At 36.6% G+C, this 19,619-nt stretch overlaps 1 protein-coding gene across 43 annotated transcripts in view; it reads right to left on the bottom strand.

Annotated features, from left to right (window-relative positions):
• Nucleotides 1-3,295: 3,295 nt before the first annotated feature.
• Nucleotides 3,296-19,619, bottom strand: part of NRCAM (neuronal cell adhesion molecule) — a 151,514-nt gene continuing 135,190 nt past the window's right edge. For 18 of the 43 annotated variants that reach the window (XM_048065873.2, XM_048065868.2, XM_048065869.2 and 15 more), the window contains 3 exons: nucleotides 18,025-18,156; nucleotides 15,408-15,486; nucleotides 3,296-5,684 (listed from right to left, as the gene is read on the bottom strand). In XM_048065873.2, the coding sequence (XP_047921830.2) occupies nucleotides 5,447-5,684; nucleotides 15,408-15,486; nucleotides 18,025-18,156 (449 nt within the window). In that variant the 3' untranslated portion in view covers nucleotides 3,296-5,446. Of the gene's footprint in view, nucleotides 5,685-6,249; nucleotides 6,308-9,546; nucleotides 13,655-15,407; nucleotides 15,487-18,024; nucleotides 18,157-19,619 lie in introns of those variants that run through there. The other 25 variants (XM_048065858.2, XM_048065846.2, XM_048065859.2 and 22 more) reach the window with 4 other exon arrangements.

Below are 19,619 nucleotides of genomic sequence, written 5' to 3'. Positions count from 1 at the left end.
ACCCAGAGGCTGCCAGATGACCTAGCAAAGGACATTTTTCTCTCTTTAATGAAAATCAAAATATTCCAGCTGATGTCCACTTCACCTCCATTCACTCTGTCCTCTGACTTGGACAGAAATTGTTTCAATTAACTGCCCTCTTTCCACCTTTTTTCCTTTTTTTTTTTTTTTTCTTAAGAAGTTATTCAAAAACATTGATGCTGGCATTCCAAGTTTGGAGTCTTCACTACATGGCTTCTTTGTATCTTCCTTATCTAAAGGGCTTGGAAAATTCCCTCCTTCCACATCTTATTAGAACAATACCAGTCAAATTCCCAAGCTAAGGGAAAGGGGTCTCTTCAGCTGGCCTTGTCCTATATTTAAAAAAAGCAGTTGCTTCCCAGGCAACATCCCAGCTTGCTTCAAAAAGTAAAGAAAGTTAAGCAATTGCCTTGTATGTTTGTTTGTCTGTTAGACAAACATCTAACATCTAACATCTGTTAGAGTACTTCTCCCATCTAAAACGTGCAAACTTATTGGCAGTTTTCAATTAAATATGAGAAAAGCCTCAAAGATTGATAAGTTCTTGTAAGTATCTCGAAACAATATATGCATAAATAGAAACACAAAACTAGATAAACAAAAAAAAATTTTCATGCTGGCATGTCCACAAGGACTCCCTCACTACAGCCCATATATTCCAGACCATCTATTTGGAATGTATTTGGAATACCACAATTAGGAAAACTTAATTTGTCCCCTTAGTCCTATGAAGACTCAAAGTCCTTGAGATCTTTGCAAACACAGAGTAATGGCAGAGCAATGTGCACAAATGGCTGCTATCATCTGTCAGATGAGCTGCTGGATTTCAAGATCAAAGCATCCCTTTTTAGAGGCCTTTGGACTGGGAAATAGGGCAGCATCCTTTGGAAAATATGGATCAAGTATAGTTCGTTGTTGGAAGTAAACATAGTTTGTTCCTTAATACAGCATGAGTGAGTAATTTCTCAGAAGTCAGGCACTGGAGTTAGGATTAGATCTGAAACCCTGGCACGTGTAATTGTACAACTTGAAAAACTGGGGACCAGGCATTTTTCCTCCTCTTCACTAATATCCAAAACATAACAGAAATCCAGGCAGAATTAACTCCTATTTACAGATTCAGTTTATATATATATATATATATGTATTTATTTTTTATTTATATTTATTTTTTATTTTTTTCCCCAGCATATGGGGAAAGACCATCTTTTGAACTTCTTTATTCTACTTGGGTACCTCAGGGTCAGGGAGGACAAGAGGCTGGAGGGGACCTGCTGACAGAAGCTGTCCCCTGCCCTGCCTCATTTCTCAGCATGTAACATATGCAATCCCATTACTAGCAAGCTTGCTCTAATTTTATCCTGAAGTGCTTCCCCAGGGGACAAAGCCAGTGCTGCCAAATGCACAGTTGGGCACATTGCTCCAGCCCTCAAATGAAGGGTTCATTTTTATAGATACTAAACAGGATTTGAATTTGTTACTGGGTCACCTACATTTGAGTACAGTAAGAAACTTTGCATATATTTTTGTTGCCAAAAGTTGTGAGACCACAAGGATCAGAATTTGTTTGCTTACAGTCACGATGTATCACATCTACTGTCAGTCAACATCCTGTTGACATGCACTTATCTTGACAGCTTGGTCTAAAGTTTCCACTTCATGTGCACAAAGAGCAGCAAGAGAAAACATGAATCCCCTCAGAGATTAAAAATGATGACCAGATGGATTTAATTTGCACCCCAGAAAGCATTATTTGGGGGTAGACCCCTACAGTAGCATATTCATTTATTTCCATCTTCCCATGACATCAGGCACTGCTTCTGCCAGCTCTCTGAAGTGTTCTTTCCTAAGACAGCGGAAGAGGGAAGGCCAGGAGAGGAAGGGAGACAGAAACACACAACAAAGGACAATTACTTTCCAATTACACACAACAAAGGACAATTCTCAACATCTCAACATCTTTCTGCTTTTATCCCTAATCCTTCTTTCAGAGAAAACAACAACAACAAAAAGCCCACTTCCATACTGTAGAAAATATTGCTTCATTTATTATTTCTCTAGATTGTCTCAAAATGGGCCAGACAGCATATCAAGGGAATTTAGTTCACTTTGCCACTTTGCCTCTGCTATGTGGATTCACAAGGAAATTCTATTTTCCTAGGAACAATGTGAGAATAGCAGATTGCAAGAAAAACTACTGGTGGGGTATCCTCTTTAATTCCCTCTGGATTTATACTATCACTTCAGTGAGAACAAACCCAAAAGCAAAAGTAAATCACTAAAAGGAAAATGTAGCAACTGTATGTATTAACACACTTCGGGAAACAGGAACAGACGAACAGAAGTGTGTCTCCAAAAATGGTTATCACGTCCCGACAAAGCCTAGGGAACTCAGATCCCTCTTTCCAGGAATTTAATCAAAATACAAGCAGTTGTATTTCATATCTCCCAGTCAATGTACATTGCTGGAAAAAACAATAGATGCCAGTACAGAGAAACAGACAGACCAATGTCTGAGGGTGCCAGAGTTTTGACCACACAGGTGACAGAAGTGGGAATAGCCAAGGGGGTCCAGTATATAGGTGGCTCAGAGGGTGGACAGAATGGCTCCTGATTCAGTGACAAAATCCCTCTTTCGAGCATCACAGACAAACATCAACCTTCTTTAGTATTTCCTGAAGCACCCACACCTCTTGGAATCCATGACTCTCCTGCGGCCTTCTCTGTGGAGCAACTGCCCTCCTGCCTGGTGCGTTTCCATTCATACAAAGAATAGACAAAGTGTGAAAACAGCATTGCAATGGATTTTGTGTACTGTGAAAGGTGTTAAACTTGCCTCGCTTCATGTACTGTTAAATATCCTGTTTAGAAATGAATACTCAGAATTTTGCATGTCCTCTAGGACACAAAATACTGATTTGGGATCCTATATGAGGGCCCTTAATTTAGAATGAATGTTCTTGTTTTCTCTTATTCACTCTTACAGGCATGGACACGATTGCAGAAATATGACTAAATAAAGCATCCATGGAAGTAAAGTGTAAACAGCAGCAGATTTCAATGGGAAATGGTCAGACGAATTCATATCTTTTTCAAATGGCGGTATGTAAAGATAGGCAATAGTCCATAAATAATTTGGTTGCGGTACATAAAGTCCTTTAGCAACGTGGGAACAGCTTCTGACAGAGTTGTTTCATGCTTTTTCCAATTTGAATCCTTAATTACATGGTGAATCAGATCTGACTTTTACCACTAGTATAAACAGAACAAACAGTGAAATTTTAAAACCACATTTATTTTTAATACAAAATCTGTTGCACTATTACAGAAGTGAGCCTGTATGTTTACCCCCACATGCACAGATAATTCAGCATCTACAATTAAATAAAATTATACTTCTCTTTTACCAAAACCATCGGTAAAATCTTATTAAGAAATGTTCTCTTTGTGCTTTGTAGTCAATGTTTGTATAATTCATTTCTTATTTCGGTTCCCATTAAGAAAACTGATCGATGAAAAGCTCAAAGGTGCGGAAGAAGCTTATTACAGCTAGTGTACATTTATGATCACTTCGGTTGTGCTTTACCTACAATATATACATGAAAGCTGCGACGTGTACTATGGTCTGATGTAATGCACTGGCAAAAGCTCTGAATGGTTCAATTAGGAATCTGCAGTAAAAAAGCAGAACAGTTCACTATTTTGTTTTCACAGCAAAAAAAATAATATATATTTAAGTAGATGCTTTAAAATACCATGCACACCATTGGCTATAGTACTTCTTACACAGTACAACATAAGCTTTCTTGTTTTATTTGTTTGTAACACCTAGAAGCATATAGCACCTACGCTTTAAGTGTATTTACAAATTCAACAAAATATCTACATATAAAAAGCTTACTTAAAATTAAACTTGATGCAAGTTATGAAAAACCAATTTATTGGCAAATGAAACTGAGCATTCCTTCAACCATAGGTTGTTATAAAAATTTATATTTGGAGGTAAACACTTGATTGATATAGTATGTGAGAAAATAATTTTGTAACTGATAATGGTAATCCTTTACCACTAAACCATACGAGCACTTGTCAGATTGAATTCTGCGGTCATGAGTGGTAACCCCACACTGCTTCGGGGTGTAGATAATTCCAAAGCTGCCACACTGAGCAGGAGAGGACACAGAGGGAAATGCACTCTTGTTGATGTAGTTGGCTAGCTTGTGTTTTAACTGTTTATTTTACAAGAGCTTATACCTTGCTGTGTTAGTAAATAATTTAATTCTAGTTGTGTTTGTCATGTTTGTGGTTTTTTTTTCGCCTTTTTTTTTTTTCCTAAATAAATCTTCTAAGGCCATGAAAACATGTTGTGCTGTAACTGTCTAGGAAGTGTTTATTTTATTAAAGGAAAAAAAAAATCATACTCTCCTTTGTGTAATTTTAAACATTTTAAACCTTCCATTTTTAGCACAACAGTTTCATAACACTTTATTTATTTATTTATTTTACATTTTTATTTTATTTGGCAATGATAGTTGTCTACTAATCACAGTTTACTGCAGCAACTGACTTCATAGTACAGTGCATTATGGAATGCATATTGTATAAAGGCACTGAATGTATTTTGCCCTGTGTTTTCTGGAATATTTTCTGTCATTTTAAAATTTTTCTTTCAGTGACTGTACAAATTCCAAAATGCATTGCAATGCGTATCTTTTATGCCCTAAAATCAATCCAATGTGTTTTGATGTAAAAATAGAACACTGTACTGTTGTAATACTTGATAGATTAAAAAGGCTATAAAGTAATAGGAGCAAAGAGCAGATAATAGGGTCTCATTAAGCATCAGCAAATGCAAGTGTCATACTTAAATCATTTAGCAATTATATACTGTACATACTGTTCCTAACTGTCTTGCAAAAAGACATATGATAGCTAGACATTAAGTCACCAATTTCACAACAATGTCCACAAAGACATTGAAGTTCTATATAATACTACTATAACACTCTGACAATGAAAACGGAATTCATATCCAGGGATTCAGCCGAGGATTGCATAACAAACTGTCCAACCATGTTTTTATAGTGTACACGAGATTGTGAATTGTGTAGCATCTTTTTCATGCATTATACCATATTTTCAACAGAAAACAAAATTAGAAGTCAATGTTATTTTTTAGTGTCAGTTCCTTTTAAAAAAAGTAAGGAAACCCAAGTTTCGAACAAAATTTGAATTTCTTATTTTGATTCATACTAACGTACCACTTGATGTGTCATCATACTGAGTAATTGTATTGACTGGCATGTTCTCATAGCATAAACATTTTGAGGTGAGGAGCTTCGTTACCTGCATGTTCATAGTATGAGAAGGAGGACGTACAAGTGCTTTAAACAAACAGAGGACACAAGGGGATCGAGTTCTTTGATTACACAAATGAATTCATGGCATTTACAGGAGAAGGAGCCTCAGAACTTTCATTTCCTTCTGCAGGTTCTTTCTCTTTTTTACCACTGTATTGTCCAATAAAGGAGCCATCCTCATTGAACTGACCATTTACACCTTCTCCATAGTCAACTAAACTATCATCACTGTCTTCTTTTTTCACAGTTCTGTCTGAAGGTGTCCGGCTTCCTTTTTTTAGAGGTTTATGGTCCTCTGCATCACTGGAGACACAAACAAACAAACAAAATGAATTAACGGATGTACGATTCATTAAGGCAAAATCAGACATGCATGCAGAGTTTATAAAAAGCATGTGTGCAGCCCTGTAATCCTTTAGTAAACCCACATCACATTGGAGAGACAAGTCAATATGATGCAGTTGACATGAATACATGGTGTAGTAATGGTTTAAACAGCGAATGTCCTCAGTGGAGGGCGGGGTTTTTGTGGTTTTCTTTTTTTTTTTTTCATCGTGCATGACTTATGCAAGGGCATAAGACTTGTGCCCTTGGCTTGGAAGCAATTTAGATGCAACTGCAAGCATTAAAAAGTGGGTTGTAAAGTTACAAAAAAATAATTTATTTGTTCCTCAGAGTAACAAGCTTATGATGTGCTGTGAAGTTAGTCTGTTAAACTTATTTTCTTTGACTCCTTCAACACGAATGAAGAATGAACTTAGTTAAATGGGATATAGTGGTTTTCTTTACTAGTACAAAGAAAATAAAATGCTGCATTTCAAATAATTTGTTACATAATGCAGGCCAGACTTGCAATTTTCAGCCTTACCTTTCAAGAGACCTATATATTCCATTAAAAGGGTGCAGAAGAAACAAATGAAAATAGCCTAAGAAGAAAAGCAAAGTCCATATCCTGATAGTGATCAGTATTTTATCAATAATAAGTTGCTTTTAAAATTTCTAAAACATTTACTCTATAGAGGTAAAGCAACAATTCAGCTTACAGTAGCCAGAACTGAGCAGTTAAGAGCATGGTCAGTTTTTTTCATTACTTATCAGATCAACCTCTCTATCTTAATCCATAACTAGTAACATGTTCTGGCATTGATGATGATGATCTGGAGCACAACAGAAAAGAAGAAAAGAAAGAAAGGCAGCGAAGAAGGATCCCTTTAGCAAAGCACTGCGGTCTCTCCCTCGTTGGTGGAAAAGCTGCAATGCCACCAGCAACCCGGAACAAATTTGTAGCTGTGGTAAGCCTGTATTTTATGAAATAGATCTAATTGGTCTATTTCTGAATACTTAACACTGCACTTCAGTTTCAAGGTGAAGATTTCAGCAGTAGCTCCAAACCATTTCTAATTAAAAAACACTACAGGCATCTGCACTTATGGGTACAATTGTCTTAAACGAAACGCAGGACTTTATATAGGTACCAAAGAGCAAATGATTATTATTATTTGCTTCCAATTCATGGAAAATATAAAGAAATGTACAGAATATCAAGTAAATAAAAATATATTTACAATATCCACATTATTAGATGGAATCAAAGCAATAAAGTATGTACAAGGTCACACAGGTTATACTGTTAGCTAATAAATGCCCTATGGAGAAGCATTTCACTGTTGCAAAAAAACATTACATCAATTTTCCACCAAGCTGGTACTCCTCATCTCCTCATCCTTTTTTGGCTTTGGAAGATTTCAAGTTTTCACATCTTAAAAGAAGTATGCCTCTACTATGCATATAATTTTAAAAAAATGCATACCAGAGATTTTACTTTTCTATGCATACACAGAAGGAGTAGAAACATCTATCTTTCTAACACGTAAGAAAAACGTCATGTTAAAATTAAAATGCACAAAGGCCAAAACTCTAAACTTGATCATATTGGCTTAACTTTGTTTTTAGTTATTGCTGTGTACATGGCATGAGGATAAATATCACTGATCTTCTGTGCCCACTGATAATGCAAACATTTATGTTATTAACAGTTAAATGAATTCTAGTTGAAAATGTCAATCATCTAGCAGCAAAGTGCAAATGTTTATGACACTGCAAACATGAGTAGATTACAAAGACATCACTCATTTGGAGATTGTTTTGGAAGGAACCTGTATGAAAAAGGCTGAAGAAAGAACAGAGTATTTAAAAATTGCATGAGTCTCCTTGTCAGATAGCAATGTACTTTCTTCATTGCCCACATTTGAGGGCATTAGAGTCATTAAAATAGGCTATACAAAAGCAGTGAAGACCAAACCCTCACTTTGAAATAGTATCGGGTCCCTATCCCCAAGAAAAATGACCTGAAGTGTTTAATGACTTTGCGGTAAGAGCATTTAGTGAAGAACATTGCTTCATAATTGCTTACACTGTAATATGTAAGAATGAAAACAAATTTAAAAATGCATTTGTACCCTATTCCAACTAGTCAAGAAACTCTGTGCAAATGTTCTAAAGTGTGATCTTATCTAGCATAATTCACTAGGCTGGAAATGCACAGTAAATAAATAATACACCACTACCGTATGAAAAAATATCCACATTTCAGACATTTTTGTGTTTAATCCAATAAAAAAGTTCAATTTTAATTTATAACCTAGATAAATCTGGGTAGGGGAACTTTTGGTTTGTGTTGCTCTTCGTTTTTCGTTTTTCGTTTGTATTTTTGTAAACAAAATGTATTTATACGCCAAACAATAAAGAAATACTTACACAGATGGATGCACTGTGTCTTTGTTTTTTCTATGTTTTAGTAACGATGCAGATTCTACTGTCTGTATAATTAAAAACAAACAAACAAAACTGCAGATTCACCCAGGAGTGCACGTGCATGGAGGTGGGCACTGGTATAAGAGCACAGTTACAGCAGATGCAAAACTAAATCTGCACCTGAGTATTCACTCCGTTTTTTCACCATAAAAGTCCAGAAAGAAGTTCTGCCAAAACTCTGGCAGTGAAAAAAAGAAAAGGGATTACCCAAGGTGCTTTCCACTCCTTGCTCAGGAAAAGGAAACACATTGCATAGTACCTTGATTCAAGTTGGATTCTAAACTCTCGTAGTAGATTAATACAATGTTTTGGTTGGAAAGGAAAGAAACAGAGGATAAAAGAGAAAAGAGGAGAGAGAGAAAAAAAGTGAAGGCATCAATATTTTGGACAGCACGTTTGTAACCCTGGGGGTGCAAAATAAGGAAGGGACCCTGGTGCTCTGGGGAAATGAATGAGTTTTGTGTGTGCTGCCAAGAAGCAATCTACAAAAGCCACTGAGTTGTCCCATTATGAATACTGATGCCCAAAGAACTATAAAACACTTTATGCTTTAGAACATATAATATTATATTGCAAAAACATGTTAAAGTCAGAAGTTTTGATACAGTATCTGTAAGATTTGCTAATATTGTTTCTGATTGTCCATAAAACTATTCAAAAATTCAAACAGAATAGATCAAGATCTATTAAAATAGATCTTTCAGTTTTTGTTTGCGATTTTGCTTGCTGACTTTTAAACTTATCTAGTGTTAATACCCTGAAATGAAAAATAAGGTAAAATTGGGTTAACTAAAATTACAGTTGGAAAATATAAGAAGTATTTTGAAATGTGTCATGTATGCAGTGCCTTCAATTAAGAGTGAGACAGTAAGTACTGAAAAGGAACAAAACAAGAGGTGAGAACGTGTAAGAATTTTATATTTAGATCAGATGACCATGACAGTTAAGCTCAGGGATACTTTTATGATTTGTTTTCTTAGAAATAATTTCCATGCCACTACCTTTTTAAGGATGAGAGTTTGTTAATAAAGACGCACCAGTCATTTTCGTATGTACTAATATGTACCAGGCATTTCTTGCCCCTTCAATAAGGACAGTGCATTTAGTATTAAAGCAGACTCTAAAAGCTTTAAATATTTTTCATAAATGATTGCTAATATATGAATACATGTATCTTTTCCCTTCATTTAATGAAACATATAGCAAACTTGCAGCTAATGATTAAGAGAGATGAAGAAGTATGGAGGTAACAATAATGACGTGTAAATGCAAAGTACAAACTTATTTTTTAAAAAAAGTACTTCCATTTCACAAGCTCATCAGTTATTGAAAGAAATATGTACCTTGAAATCTCCTTTCTTCTTTCAATTTTTCAATTTTTCTTCCTTAGATATGGGTACATGCAGCAACCAGTCAGAATGGGGAGGACAGTATTACGATGCCTCTGCAGTCCAGCAGGCAACTAGTTCCCACTAAACTTTGCCACATTCATGAACATGCAAAACAACTCAATATATGGTTAGCAATATACTACTTTTCCTCGTAACACAACTGTCAGATGAAAGGCAACACAAAACAAACAAAATGGGTAAAGCATTCTGGGCTATTTTCTGGGCAGAAAGAGGATGCTGAGGATGGAATTTGTTGGTAGTAAATTTCTTTTTCTGTGCCTTCAGGTCAACAGCCCAAAGACGTTTAAGTATAAGCAGCCACATAAAGCCTCAGAAGGGTTACAGGACCTTGCACTGTGGCTTTCCTGTAGACTCCAGGAGAACTTCTTCCCCAATACCTAACGGATTTCTGCTCACACTCTTAAATTGATTGGGATCCCGAGGACTGTACAGGTAAAGAATTCTTTCCCTATGCACTTAAGCACCTGTATCAAATCAGATTTCAAAATTTTTTACTATTTCCAATCTAGCTAAGACAAAATAACTTATTTTTCTGAGTAGGTTTTCTTTAGCATGTCTAATATTTGATCTTCAATCTTGGCAGAATCTGCAAAAAACAGGAGATTAAGCTCTGGCTTTAAATGGTAGCATGTTGAAAAAGCTGTTGTTAGCCAAAGAATCTGACCTACTCCTAGTAAATATCTTAAAGAAAAATCTGCTCGAGATAAATTTAAGCAAACCTTCCACCTTTGCTATTTCTGGAGGAAAAATGTTCAAACGGGAATCAAACCAATGATTAAAAAAAAACAGGTGACAAGAGATGCTCAAGAATTAAAATAAGAACCATCAAAGAAAGCATGTGTGTGTGAATGAGGACACAGTAAGATCACTGCCAAATCCAATCAGACTATTCAGAGACTAAAATCCTCCAGGCAGTCTGCTGACATCACAGCTTGTGCTAGAAGGGATTGACCTTAGAATTATTGTGGTGAGGCAAAAATCATTGCTAGGTACCCCTGGAAACAAACCTAGGCTGCAATAAATCTTCATAAGTACAGCATAAAAAAAATACTGTTGTAGTTACATACTACATCCTCATTGTTAATTAACCTAGAAAAAGAAAGAAGACTAATAGATTATCTGACAGTCAACGAACTCTCCACCAATCATTTCCAGAAAGTCTTTCATAGCATAGCTAGGAATGTCTTGGAAAAATAGTTTGTGACAAAATGTTGAAGACAAGAAGCAAAAGAATTCAACAAAATGTGTGAACATACTGTGTAACCATAGTAGCAGTCCTGCTACTGTAGATGCCTTGATCTTTGATCTTCCTAAGGAGATTTTACGGAGTACAAGAGGACAAATACACTTGGATATCATGTAAGAGACATGAAAAGCTATACTTTCATACTTCCTGTAAAGCTAACTTAGAAATGCATGCTTGCATCCTCCTCCCAACCCTCCCCTGAATCCACAGGTCTGTAGATGACATAAATTCTTAATTTCTCTTACTTCATGGCCCAGGATGGAAACTTAGGCTGATTTCTATATCTGCGCTGACCAGAACAGGAGCTCTGTATAGTCTTTATTTTAAATTTAAATATAAACATAAAATTTCACTATTAGTTGTATGTCTTGTAGTTTCTTGATGTAGGCATTGACTGTCCACAATTCAGTGTCTTCTCTAACTGAGGAAACCACTGGGGCTGTAGTGAAATCAGCTTGCTATAAAAACAACTTCCAGAGGCACTGTTTTCCCTTGCTATGTAAAGATGCAGTAAAGCCACCAGTTACACAAACAGCGCATACCCAGTCATTCATTCTGTGGTTCCTGAAACACCTAGGTTTTTTAGAGCATTATTTTCTCTTTAGATTGCAGAAAAATCTGGATGTTGACAGTTTCTGCAGAGACCTGCTCTTAGAAGAAAAAACCCAGTGGAAGAGTGCAAAACTTCAAAGTCCAAGCAACCCCAGAATACTGAGAAGCCTACAAACTGAGTGTGACAAAAAACTTCCCTAAATCTGAGACCTATGACTTCTCTAGAAATCATAATTAATCATTAAGATTTAAGTCATTTAATCAGTTAAATCTTATTTTGAAACAACAAATTTTCTAACTATCAGAATTAGCAATTAAGCATTGTCTAGAAATATTGAAGTTTATTCAGTATAAATTTCTAAATCCTTCACTCTTCCCAGTTCCTGAGAAAAGAAGCCAGTCTATGTTCTTAGAAAGTTCCTTTTGATGGTCTGGTGTCTCTCTGAAAATGAGATGTACTTTCATAGTTGGCATGGAATGAATGTGAGAACTTATACTTTCTTTTCCCTCCTTTAAACTTTGGAGGAGAATGGAAGTAACTCAGAGACTTGCGAGGATAAGAAAATGAAGAGCTTCGAAGAGAGCTTTTTTTTTTCCGCTGTTGTGAGGAACGTTTGTGTTCTGCAAAGTCCTTCATGATCTGGACCAAGGATTCACCAAATAGCTTGCCACCTGTGTATGGTAAAGACAGTAGTTGACATTTGAGATCTAGTGATGAGGTCCAAGGACGTAGCCATATAGCTCTCCAGGCTACTGTGAGGCATGCCATATTTTTAACTGTGAGTCTGAGAGAATCCTCAGCTGCATCATGGATAAAATTAGCTGCAAGTTTACATAGCCTACGTTTCCTTCGTATAGCACCAGGTGGGACCCGTTTTATTTTGATTCTGGCTCGTTCTTCCTCCAGCCATATGAGTAACGCTCTAGAAGCATAAGTGCAGTAGATAGATACTCCAAGCTGGGCTGCAACCAGCTTGAAAGATCTTTTAATTGCTTCCTCAATCTTTCTATCAGTAGAATCTTTAGGGAGAGCATCCCCATTAGCAGGCATTGAAAGCACAGAATCACCAGTAACCAATGCCCTGTCTACCTTAGGCAAAGTCCCCCACAAAGCAGCTTTATCCACTGGAAGAGGATACAGCTTACGTAGGACTGCTGGGGCTTCATGTTTTGCCTCAGGATTACCCCATATCCTACAGACAAGATTTTCCACTGCTGAATGGATAGGAAGTGCATTATCTCCCTTGCCTTCTTCAGATAAGATAGGCAGTTCTTCTGCAGGGCATTCACATTTGGAAGTTTTCAGCATTAACGCTCTTTTAATGTGCTTGAACAGATAATTCTGATTCTCCATGTCAAACCTACGCACAGCATCTGGTCCTTCTTGGTCTTCTGTAGGGGATTCAGATGACATTTCCCCATCTTCAGGGGATGATTCAACCTCCAAAGCCTTGTCAGCCTCAGCTTTCTCCTTCACAGAAGCTGTTTGGTCTTTTAAACTGTCCATAGGGTCAGTCTCAAAAGTCTGGGAACTGGTCCCAGCTGCTAGTAGAGGAACCACTGGAACTTCTGTAATTGGTACCCTGGGGTGCTTTACTGAGTGGGACCTAGCCTGTGCCACAGAAGTTATACTTTGTCTGGCTGCTGTCAGCGCGTCCTTTAAGACAGTAGCTAGCTCAGGCAAAAATACAGATTTCATTAATGAATTCTTTTCAGATTCAGAGAAATGAGTAGTAGAAGGTCTTACCTTCCTGTGGTAGGAGCTCTGAGTGTCTTCTGAATCTGAGCTGTAGTCTGGGGTCTGGCTGAACCAGTGCTGGAGAGCAGAATGCTGCCTTGCCACTGAGCCACGAACTGAGTTGCAGCTGAGGGGTTGCTGGAAAGGGGGTGGCTGTCCTGCCTGAAAATCTGAGCCCTCCTCCGAACCCATTATCTGTTGCTCAGAAGCATGATGTCTAGAGCCATGCCTGTACTTCCATTCGTCTGACCTCTTTTCCTCTTGGCAGAGGGAAGCAGAGACAGAACTAACCCCTGTGAGCTCTGAAGACTGCCTAGCCCTCCTCCTGGCGTAGGAGGTCTCTGATTTGGTGCTGGAGTATTGATCCCCTGACCTTTTGAAGAAGTTGGATCTGTCAGATCTCACAGACTTTGCTTTGGTAAAGACAGGGTCTGCTTCAGGAGAATTGGCACAGCTACCTTTTCTTTTCTTTTCCTTGTCCATTTTCTTTCCTGTCCAAGCAGACATGGACCTGAAGTGATGAAAAAAGTTCAAAATACTCGAATTTCTAGACCTTTCAAAAATTACTTTTTTGTTCAAGGGAAACCCTATAACCTTTTTCCTCAAAGAAGCACTGCATCATGGCCAGTGCCATGTGAGGCAGACAAACTGGGAATTGAGTGACTGCAGGGATGTTGGGCTGCAGAGAGGGTGCCAAGATATCTTCTGTAATCTGACTGGTTGCTGCTGCTGCCCTTTCTCTAAGGAAAAAAGAGGAAAGCCCAATATAGACTAATTACACAGAAATACATTTTAGAAAGGAGTTTTTGCATAGTAAATAGGATGAGCATATGAACAAGTCTGAAAGCTAGGCATGCAACTGTCCATTTTTACCACGTAAGAGGCTGATAGATGCATTATAGAATAATTTAATAAAGAACTAAGTGGTTCTTTAGATTAACTCAAGCCACTTAAATATGGCAACATAAATTCAAACCTTGCTATAGGTCACACATGAAAGCAGACTTGAATAGTCTTAGTCTGGATCTGAGAACAAACATATTCAAGTAAGATCATTTGTACAATTCTGTACAAAGGTCAGTTTCTGCTCCTGAAAGTTCCAAGTACAGAAAAGCAGAGGAGCTATTAAAGGAGAATGCAAACCGGACTGGCTAGGAAAATTTATGCAGTACTTATTTACATCTGCTTCCAAACACTGCTTCACACTATTTATTTTATCAGCCAAAGTTCATTAATAAATACACACATAATGCTGTGACAAAGTGTTACAAGAAAGTGATTAAGGTAAGAACAGAGTTGAATTTTTTTATTATTATATTTTTTTAATCCAGGAAGAAAGAACAGAAACTGCTCTTTGGCATTCAGAATTGGAAATCTATTCCAGTCAGATCCAGACGCACATTTCCCTTATAAGAGGAAGCTACAACAGCAGAGTGAATCCTTCTTGAAAAAAGTGTTTTTGCTTTGTACATTTGTAAACTGCACATCTTCAAAACAATAAAGGGTGTTTACGATATTTTTTACACAGGGATACACTGTGAAATGCATTATAACACCCAAGTAAAATATAACAGCATGGATATACTTAGAAACTAAGAACATTATTTTCTGTATTAATTAAAAAACATCAAGCAAAATACTGGTGTTTTTTTTCTTCTTCTTTTCAAAAAAACAGACAAAAAAAAATATACTCCTAATTATTATGTGAACAGACTTAGCAAAGTGTGTGCTTTTTGTGATGTCAGGAGATTCAGCTAGCCTACATTTAAGATAAAGGAATAAAAGCTGTGTCACGTGCTTTGAAGCTTCTTTCCTGATTTTTTGCACTGAAATACATGAAACCGAGATCTGCTTTTTCCTGTAGGACATTCCCTCACCTCCATGTTCAACACTGCTTCCTTGTTATTGGATTAGGCGTTAGTATTGGGTGCCATCTTAAATGCATTCATTTTCCAGTCAATGGAACACAAGATTTTCGTTATTAAATTTCAATTAGAAATTTATTTTCAGAAACCATAAGGTGAGATATGCCCTAACTGAAAGGACTTGCCTTGGTGGCTTACTCTAAACTCCCAATTCATAAACTGTGTGTGTTTCATTTTTTTTCTAATAGTGTAGTTGAAATGCTGTCTATAGTTCTACAAAACACTGGATGCAGAATCTTTCTCAACACTGAAAAAAAGTTAGTTGTGAATTAGTAAGTGTGACATATAAAGGACGTGTGATATGAACAGTGAACAAGACAAACCACATCAGCTGCTCACCTGTATTCACCAAATGTTCCATCATCTTCCTTCATAGGCTGTATTTCTGGGTCAGCATGTGCATCCTCCTTTTCCTTCACTAAAATATTTGAAATAGTAATTTTTACCATTAAACTGAAATGCTAGAAACCTCAAGACCCTAATTTCTCAAATTGATCGCATTTGGCAGGAATGTGGTTTGAATAAAAATCATTTTTTGAGCTAGGGCCTTAGATTGTTACATGTTTTCTTTTAAATAAAAAAATTTTTTTTTAGTTATAGAATCTTATTCAAGTACAAAATACTGCATTGGTAAAACTTTTTCTTCCTTCCTTTCATTTCCAACTAAAGATTTGCTAAAAATCTTAGTAAAAATGCTTTCTCTACTTATGTTATTAGTAGAGCTACTGTTTACTGAAATCTGAACAATTTAGTTTTACTTATGCATGCTCCATATTGCCTCTCGATATTACTCCCATACTGATTGATAACATTGAATCAAATTCACTTATGTTCACTGTTAGCTTCCGTCTGCTTCCATGTCATACACTAACAATGCAGTAAAGGTATTGCAACAGTCTCCAGGGAATTTCAAATAGCATTTAAAATATATTAATATTGGAAAAAAGTAGGTTTGGTCTGTTCATTCCTTTTTTTCTACAGCATGATCAAAAGCAAGACAAAAACACCTAGACTGGAAGCTAAACTTAACACAATCGTATCTCTTGCACATCCCTGTTACAGGCTTAGTAATCCTGTCGTCATTCTCTTGTAAGAATGGAGGAATCTTGCATTAGTCTTTGCGTGTAACCTGTCCCTATACAAGTACGTAGCACTGTGTTCTTAGACACAGAAACCTGCTAATACCTGAGAAAACAGATGTTTATAGAAGACATATATTTCTATAAATTAAGATTGTTGACAGAATAAAATAATATACTAGCTTCAAAAAAAAAAAATCTTCATTATTGTTCTTCCTTTTTCTTTTTTCCTTTCTGGCATTGTGGCTATTTAAATCCTTTCCTTGTTTATCAGATAGTTACATAACCCAATATACAATCTCTTATCTTTTATTCTGGTAATTTCCACACTTAATTTGTACATCATTAGTTTATACACTCTTATTTAAGATGATATGAATCATTCCTGACAGTAATCTATAATAATGATAATGTGTAACACCTTGAAATCTGTCTGCTATAATTTCATACTGAAATAATTTACCATTTTTTTATGACAATTGGTAATCTCAAGATGACATGCTAAAATTAAGACAAAAAAAGAATTATTAACTGTGCTTTGCATTTGTCACTTCATTGGTGGAACACTGCATTTCCACTGACGCAGGAAATACAATTAGCTCCAGAGTCACTGCTATAAACATGAGTACATGCTCTCTGTGGAAATCTTATCACATACAGTAAAGGTCTGCTGTATCTAGTCATTGGGTATATCCATGTAAGTGTGTTTATGTATATATATGTGTGCATAAAAGAGTTAATACCTTCCATGCGATAAATCTGCAGAAGCACAGAAAAGAAGGGCATAGCAAAGACATCAACAAAGTAATGACATCCTTAGCATCCAACTGTCTCCTACACTTTTACTGTTTTACCATCTTCTGGATGGTGGCTCACTCCAAGTTCTCTCAAATTATCCTTTGATGCCCTCTTGAAGTCCATTTATATTCACTCATACCTCACTCCTGCTCTCAGATCCTGTCACTACTATTGTAGGCAAACTCGATGTCACTCGATGTCTGTTTTCTACAGAGTTTTAGTCTACAGAGCTGCTCCATAGGCACAGATATTAGATGGGGGAGAGATATATATGAAACATATATACACACATGGATACATAACAAATTTATGTCTTCTATAATGTCCCAGGGGATACAAGAGGTACATTGTATAGTTCTAATTTTTTAGTTACAAATTATAAAATATATTTGGCCATTGCTAGTCTAATACTAAAAAAAAAAAAAAAAAAAAGGAAGAAAAAGAAAAGCTCTTATGAATAAAAACTTACAAAACGAAACAAAACAAACAAACAAACAACAAAAAAAAAACCAACAGCCTAACTGGAGGATGATATCTTGAAATTTAGATGCAAAAATACTGAGTCTGAAGAAGACACAGATTCTGAAAAGGAGGATAAAATATTTGAAACAAAATACTGTATTAAGGGATCTATTGTATGAAATGCTGCACTCCCAGGACATCTAAGTAACACGGCAGCTGTGATATGGTATATGTTTCCATACCTTTTCCAATTAAATTCTAACTCAGCTCATTTCAGTGGGTTACAACACATTTGCATTAGACTTCAGAGAATGGGACATGCAGTACTGGTAGTACAACCAAGTACCTCAATCAAAGCTCAACCTTCTCTAAAGTGATCATGTAGTCATTTGACCTTCCAGGGATGAAGGAGATGCTCTTCATATGCTTAAAAGGATTGAAGTTTTCTACCAATGGGCAAATTACTCCCAACAAGCCTACCAAATGATAGGACTGATCTCCTATATACACAATGTAAATGCTAGCCAGCAGCAAATGTAATTTCTCCAGTAAACCTGAGATCTGTCTTAAATGGATTACTAGTAGACAATTTTTACTCTAGTTGTTATATACCATACCTGGATATTTGCCACCCTTATTCCTCCTGATGAAGCAAACAATCAGTAAAATCAAGATAAGAAGAGCAACAGCACACATAAGACCAATGAACCATCCTTGAGTAGCAATGTCAACCTGCCGACTTGCCATTGCTAGAGAACAGAAGAAGAAAAAATGTTATGAGATGCTTTCCTGAACTAAAATGTTATATTAATTAAAATAAATAATACAGTACACAACATTTATTAATTAAAGAATAACACTCATTGTGAAAATTAGTATTAAGGAAAACAGTGATACTGTGAATATTTTCATTATTTAAAATGTTTCCAAGTACAAGCACACAGAACTTACTTTTGAAAATACAAGAATTCTGCCAACTTACTTCAACATTTTGACTTAAGAACTATTTTGCAAAACACGTACACATACTATATTGCTCTTCACAAATCTCAAAACTATTCTCAACCATTTTACATTAATTAAATGACTGAAATGAAATTGCAAATTATAATTCACACAAACACTTAGATTGCATTATCAAAATGAATAAAAAGCCAGTACTCATTAGCTAATGCACACCCATTAGTCTGAAACAGAGAAACAGATGGGTCATTCAAGGCCCTAACATTCAATTCCAACTACAAATCAACAATGAAGCATCCTTTAAAGCCTTATTAAGCATAATGTTTTCTTCCTCTCCTCAGACCTGTACCTCATCCTACAATTTATCATGATTGCCATAATTTAGCATTAGTGAGGACTTAACACAAGGCAATTGGGAAGCCTTTCCTTGGCACTGTTTCTCTCCAATTGCCAACTCCAGCTGGAAAATGATGTAAATGATAGGCAAACTACACAGGAAACACTACAGCCACTAGTGAGGGCAGGAATTGTCTGTGTGGTTTGGTGGCTGGAACCCTCCTTCTAGTCTCTAACATAGTATTTGGAAACACTACAGGCAACTGGCCTTAGGATTTGCTGCTGGGAGAAAGTGGGAAAGGTGATAGGAGTTGGGAACGTGGGCTATAGAAGAAGACATGAAGGGGAAGAAGGAGGACATCCATTGAACCCTTGCTTCCATTGAACTGGAGGACACAATGCATAAATAACAGAGAAATGTGAAAGGCCCAGAGCCCCCAAAAGATTTCCACCTCTCCTTTGAGAAGATATGTCTTTAAGGGAAGGCTCATAAAAGGACATCACAGACAACCTGTTGTTTTTTTCAGTGGAGCATTGACTGTCCAAGCTCATTGAGCTTGGATTGTCAGGGTGATACAGCACCAACTCTCTTCTCCTTACAAGACACAGAGAATGCCAGCTGGGAAGAGTCCTGTGCTGGTGCTGTCCTTTGAGCAATGCCGCAGCCTTCCTTGGCAGACAGCTAGCTGACAAGAGACTGCACTGGACTGGCAAGCACGCTAACAACAAAATGTAACAATATTCTGTTATAGACCAGAATTCAAGCCCATGTCTCAATGTTATTTATTAGTTAAGACAGAGGCTGACACAGCTAGCTTGACAACATCCGTGCTATATGGTCCTAGATTCCTGAGGGTCTTCCACCGACTGTATGAAAACTGTAAGTACCTCTGAGTACTATATAAACCATTTT

The sequence above is a fragment of the Anser cygnoides genome, chromosome 1, assembly GCF_040182565.1.
Source record: "Anser cygnoides isolate HZ-2024a breed goose chromosome 1, Taihu_goose_T2T_genome, whole genome shotgun sequence".
NCBI classification, from domain to species: Eukaryota; Metazoa; Chordata; class Aves; order Anseriformes; family Anatidae; genus Anser; species Anser cygnoides.
The sequence above is the reverse complement of the archived record's forward strand: the minus strand, read 5'-3'. Positions and strand labels throughout refer to the sequence as shown.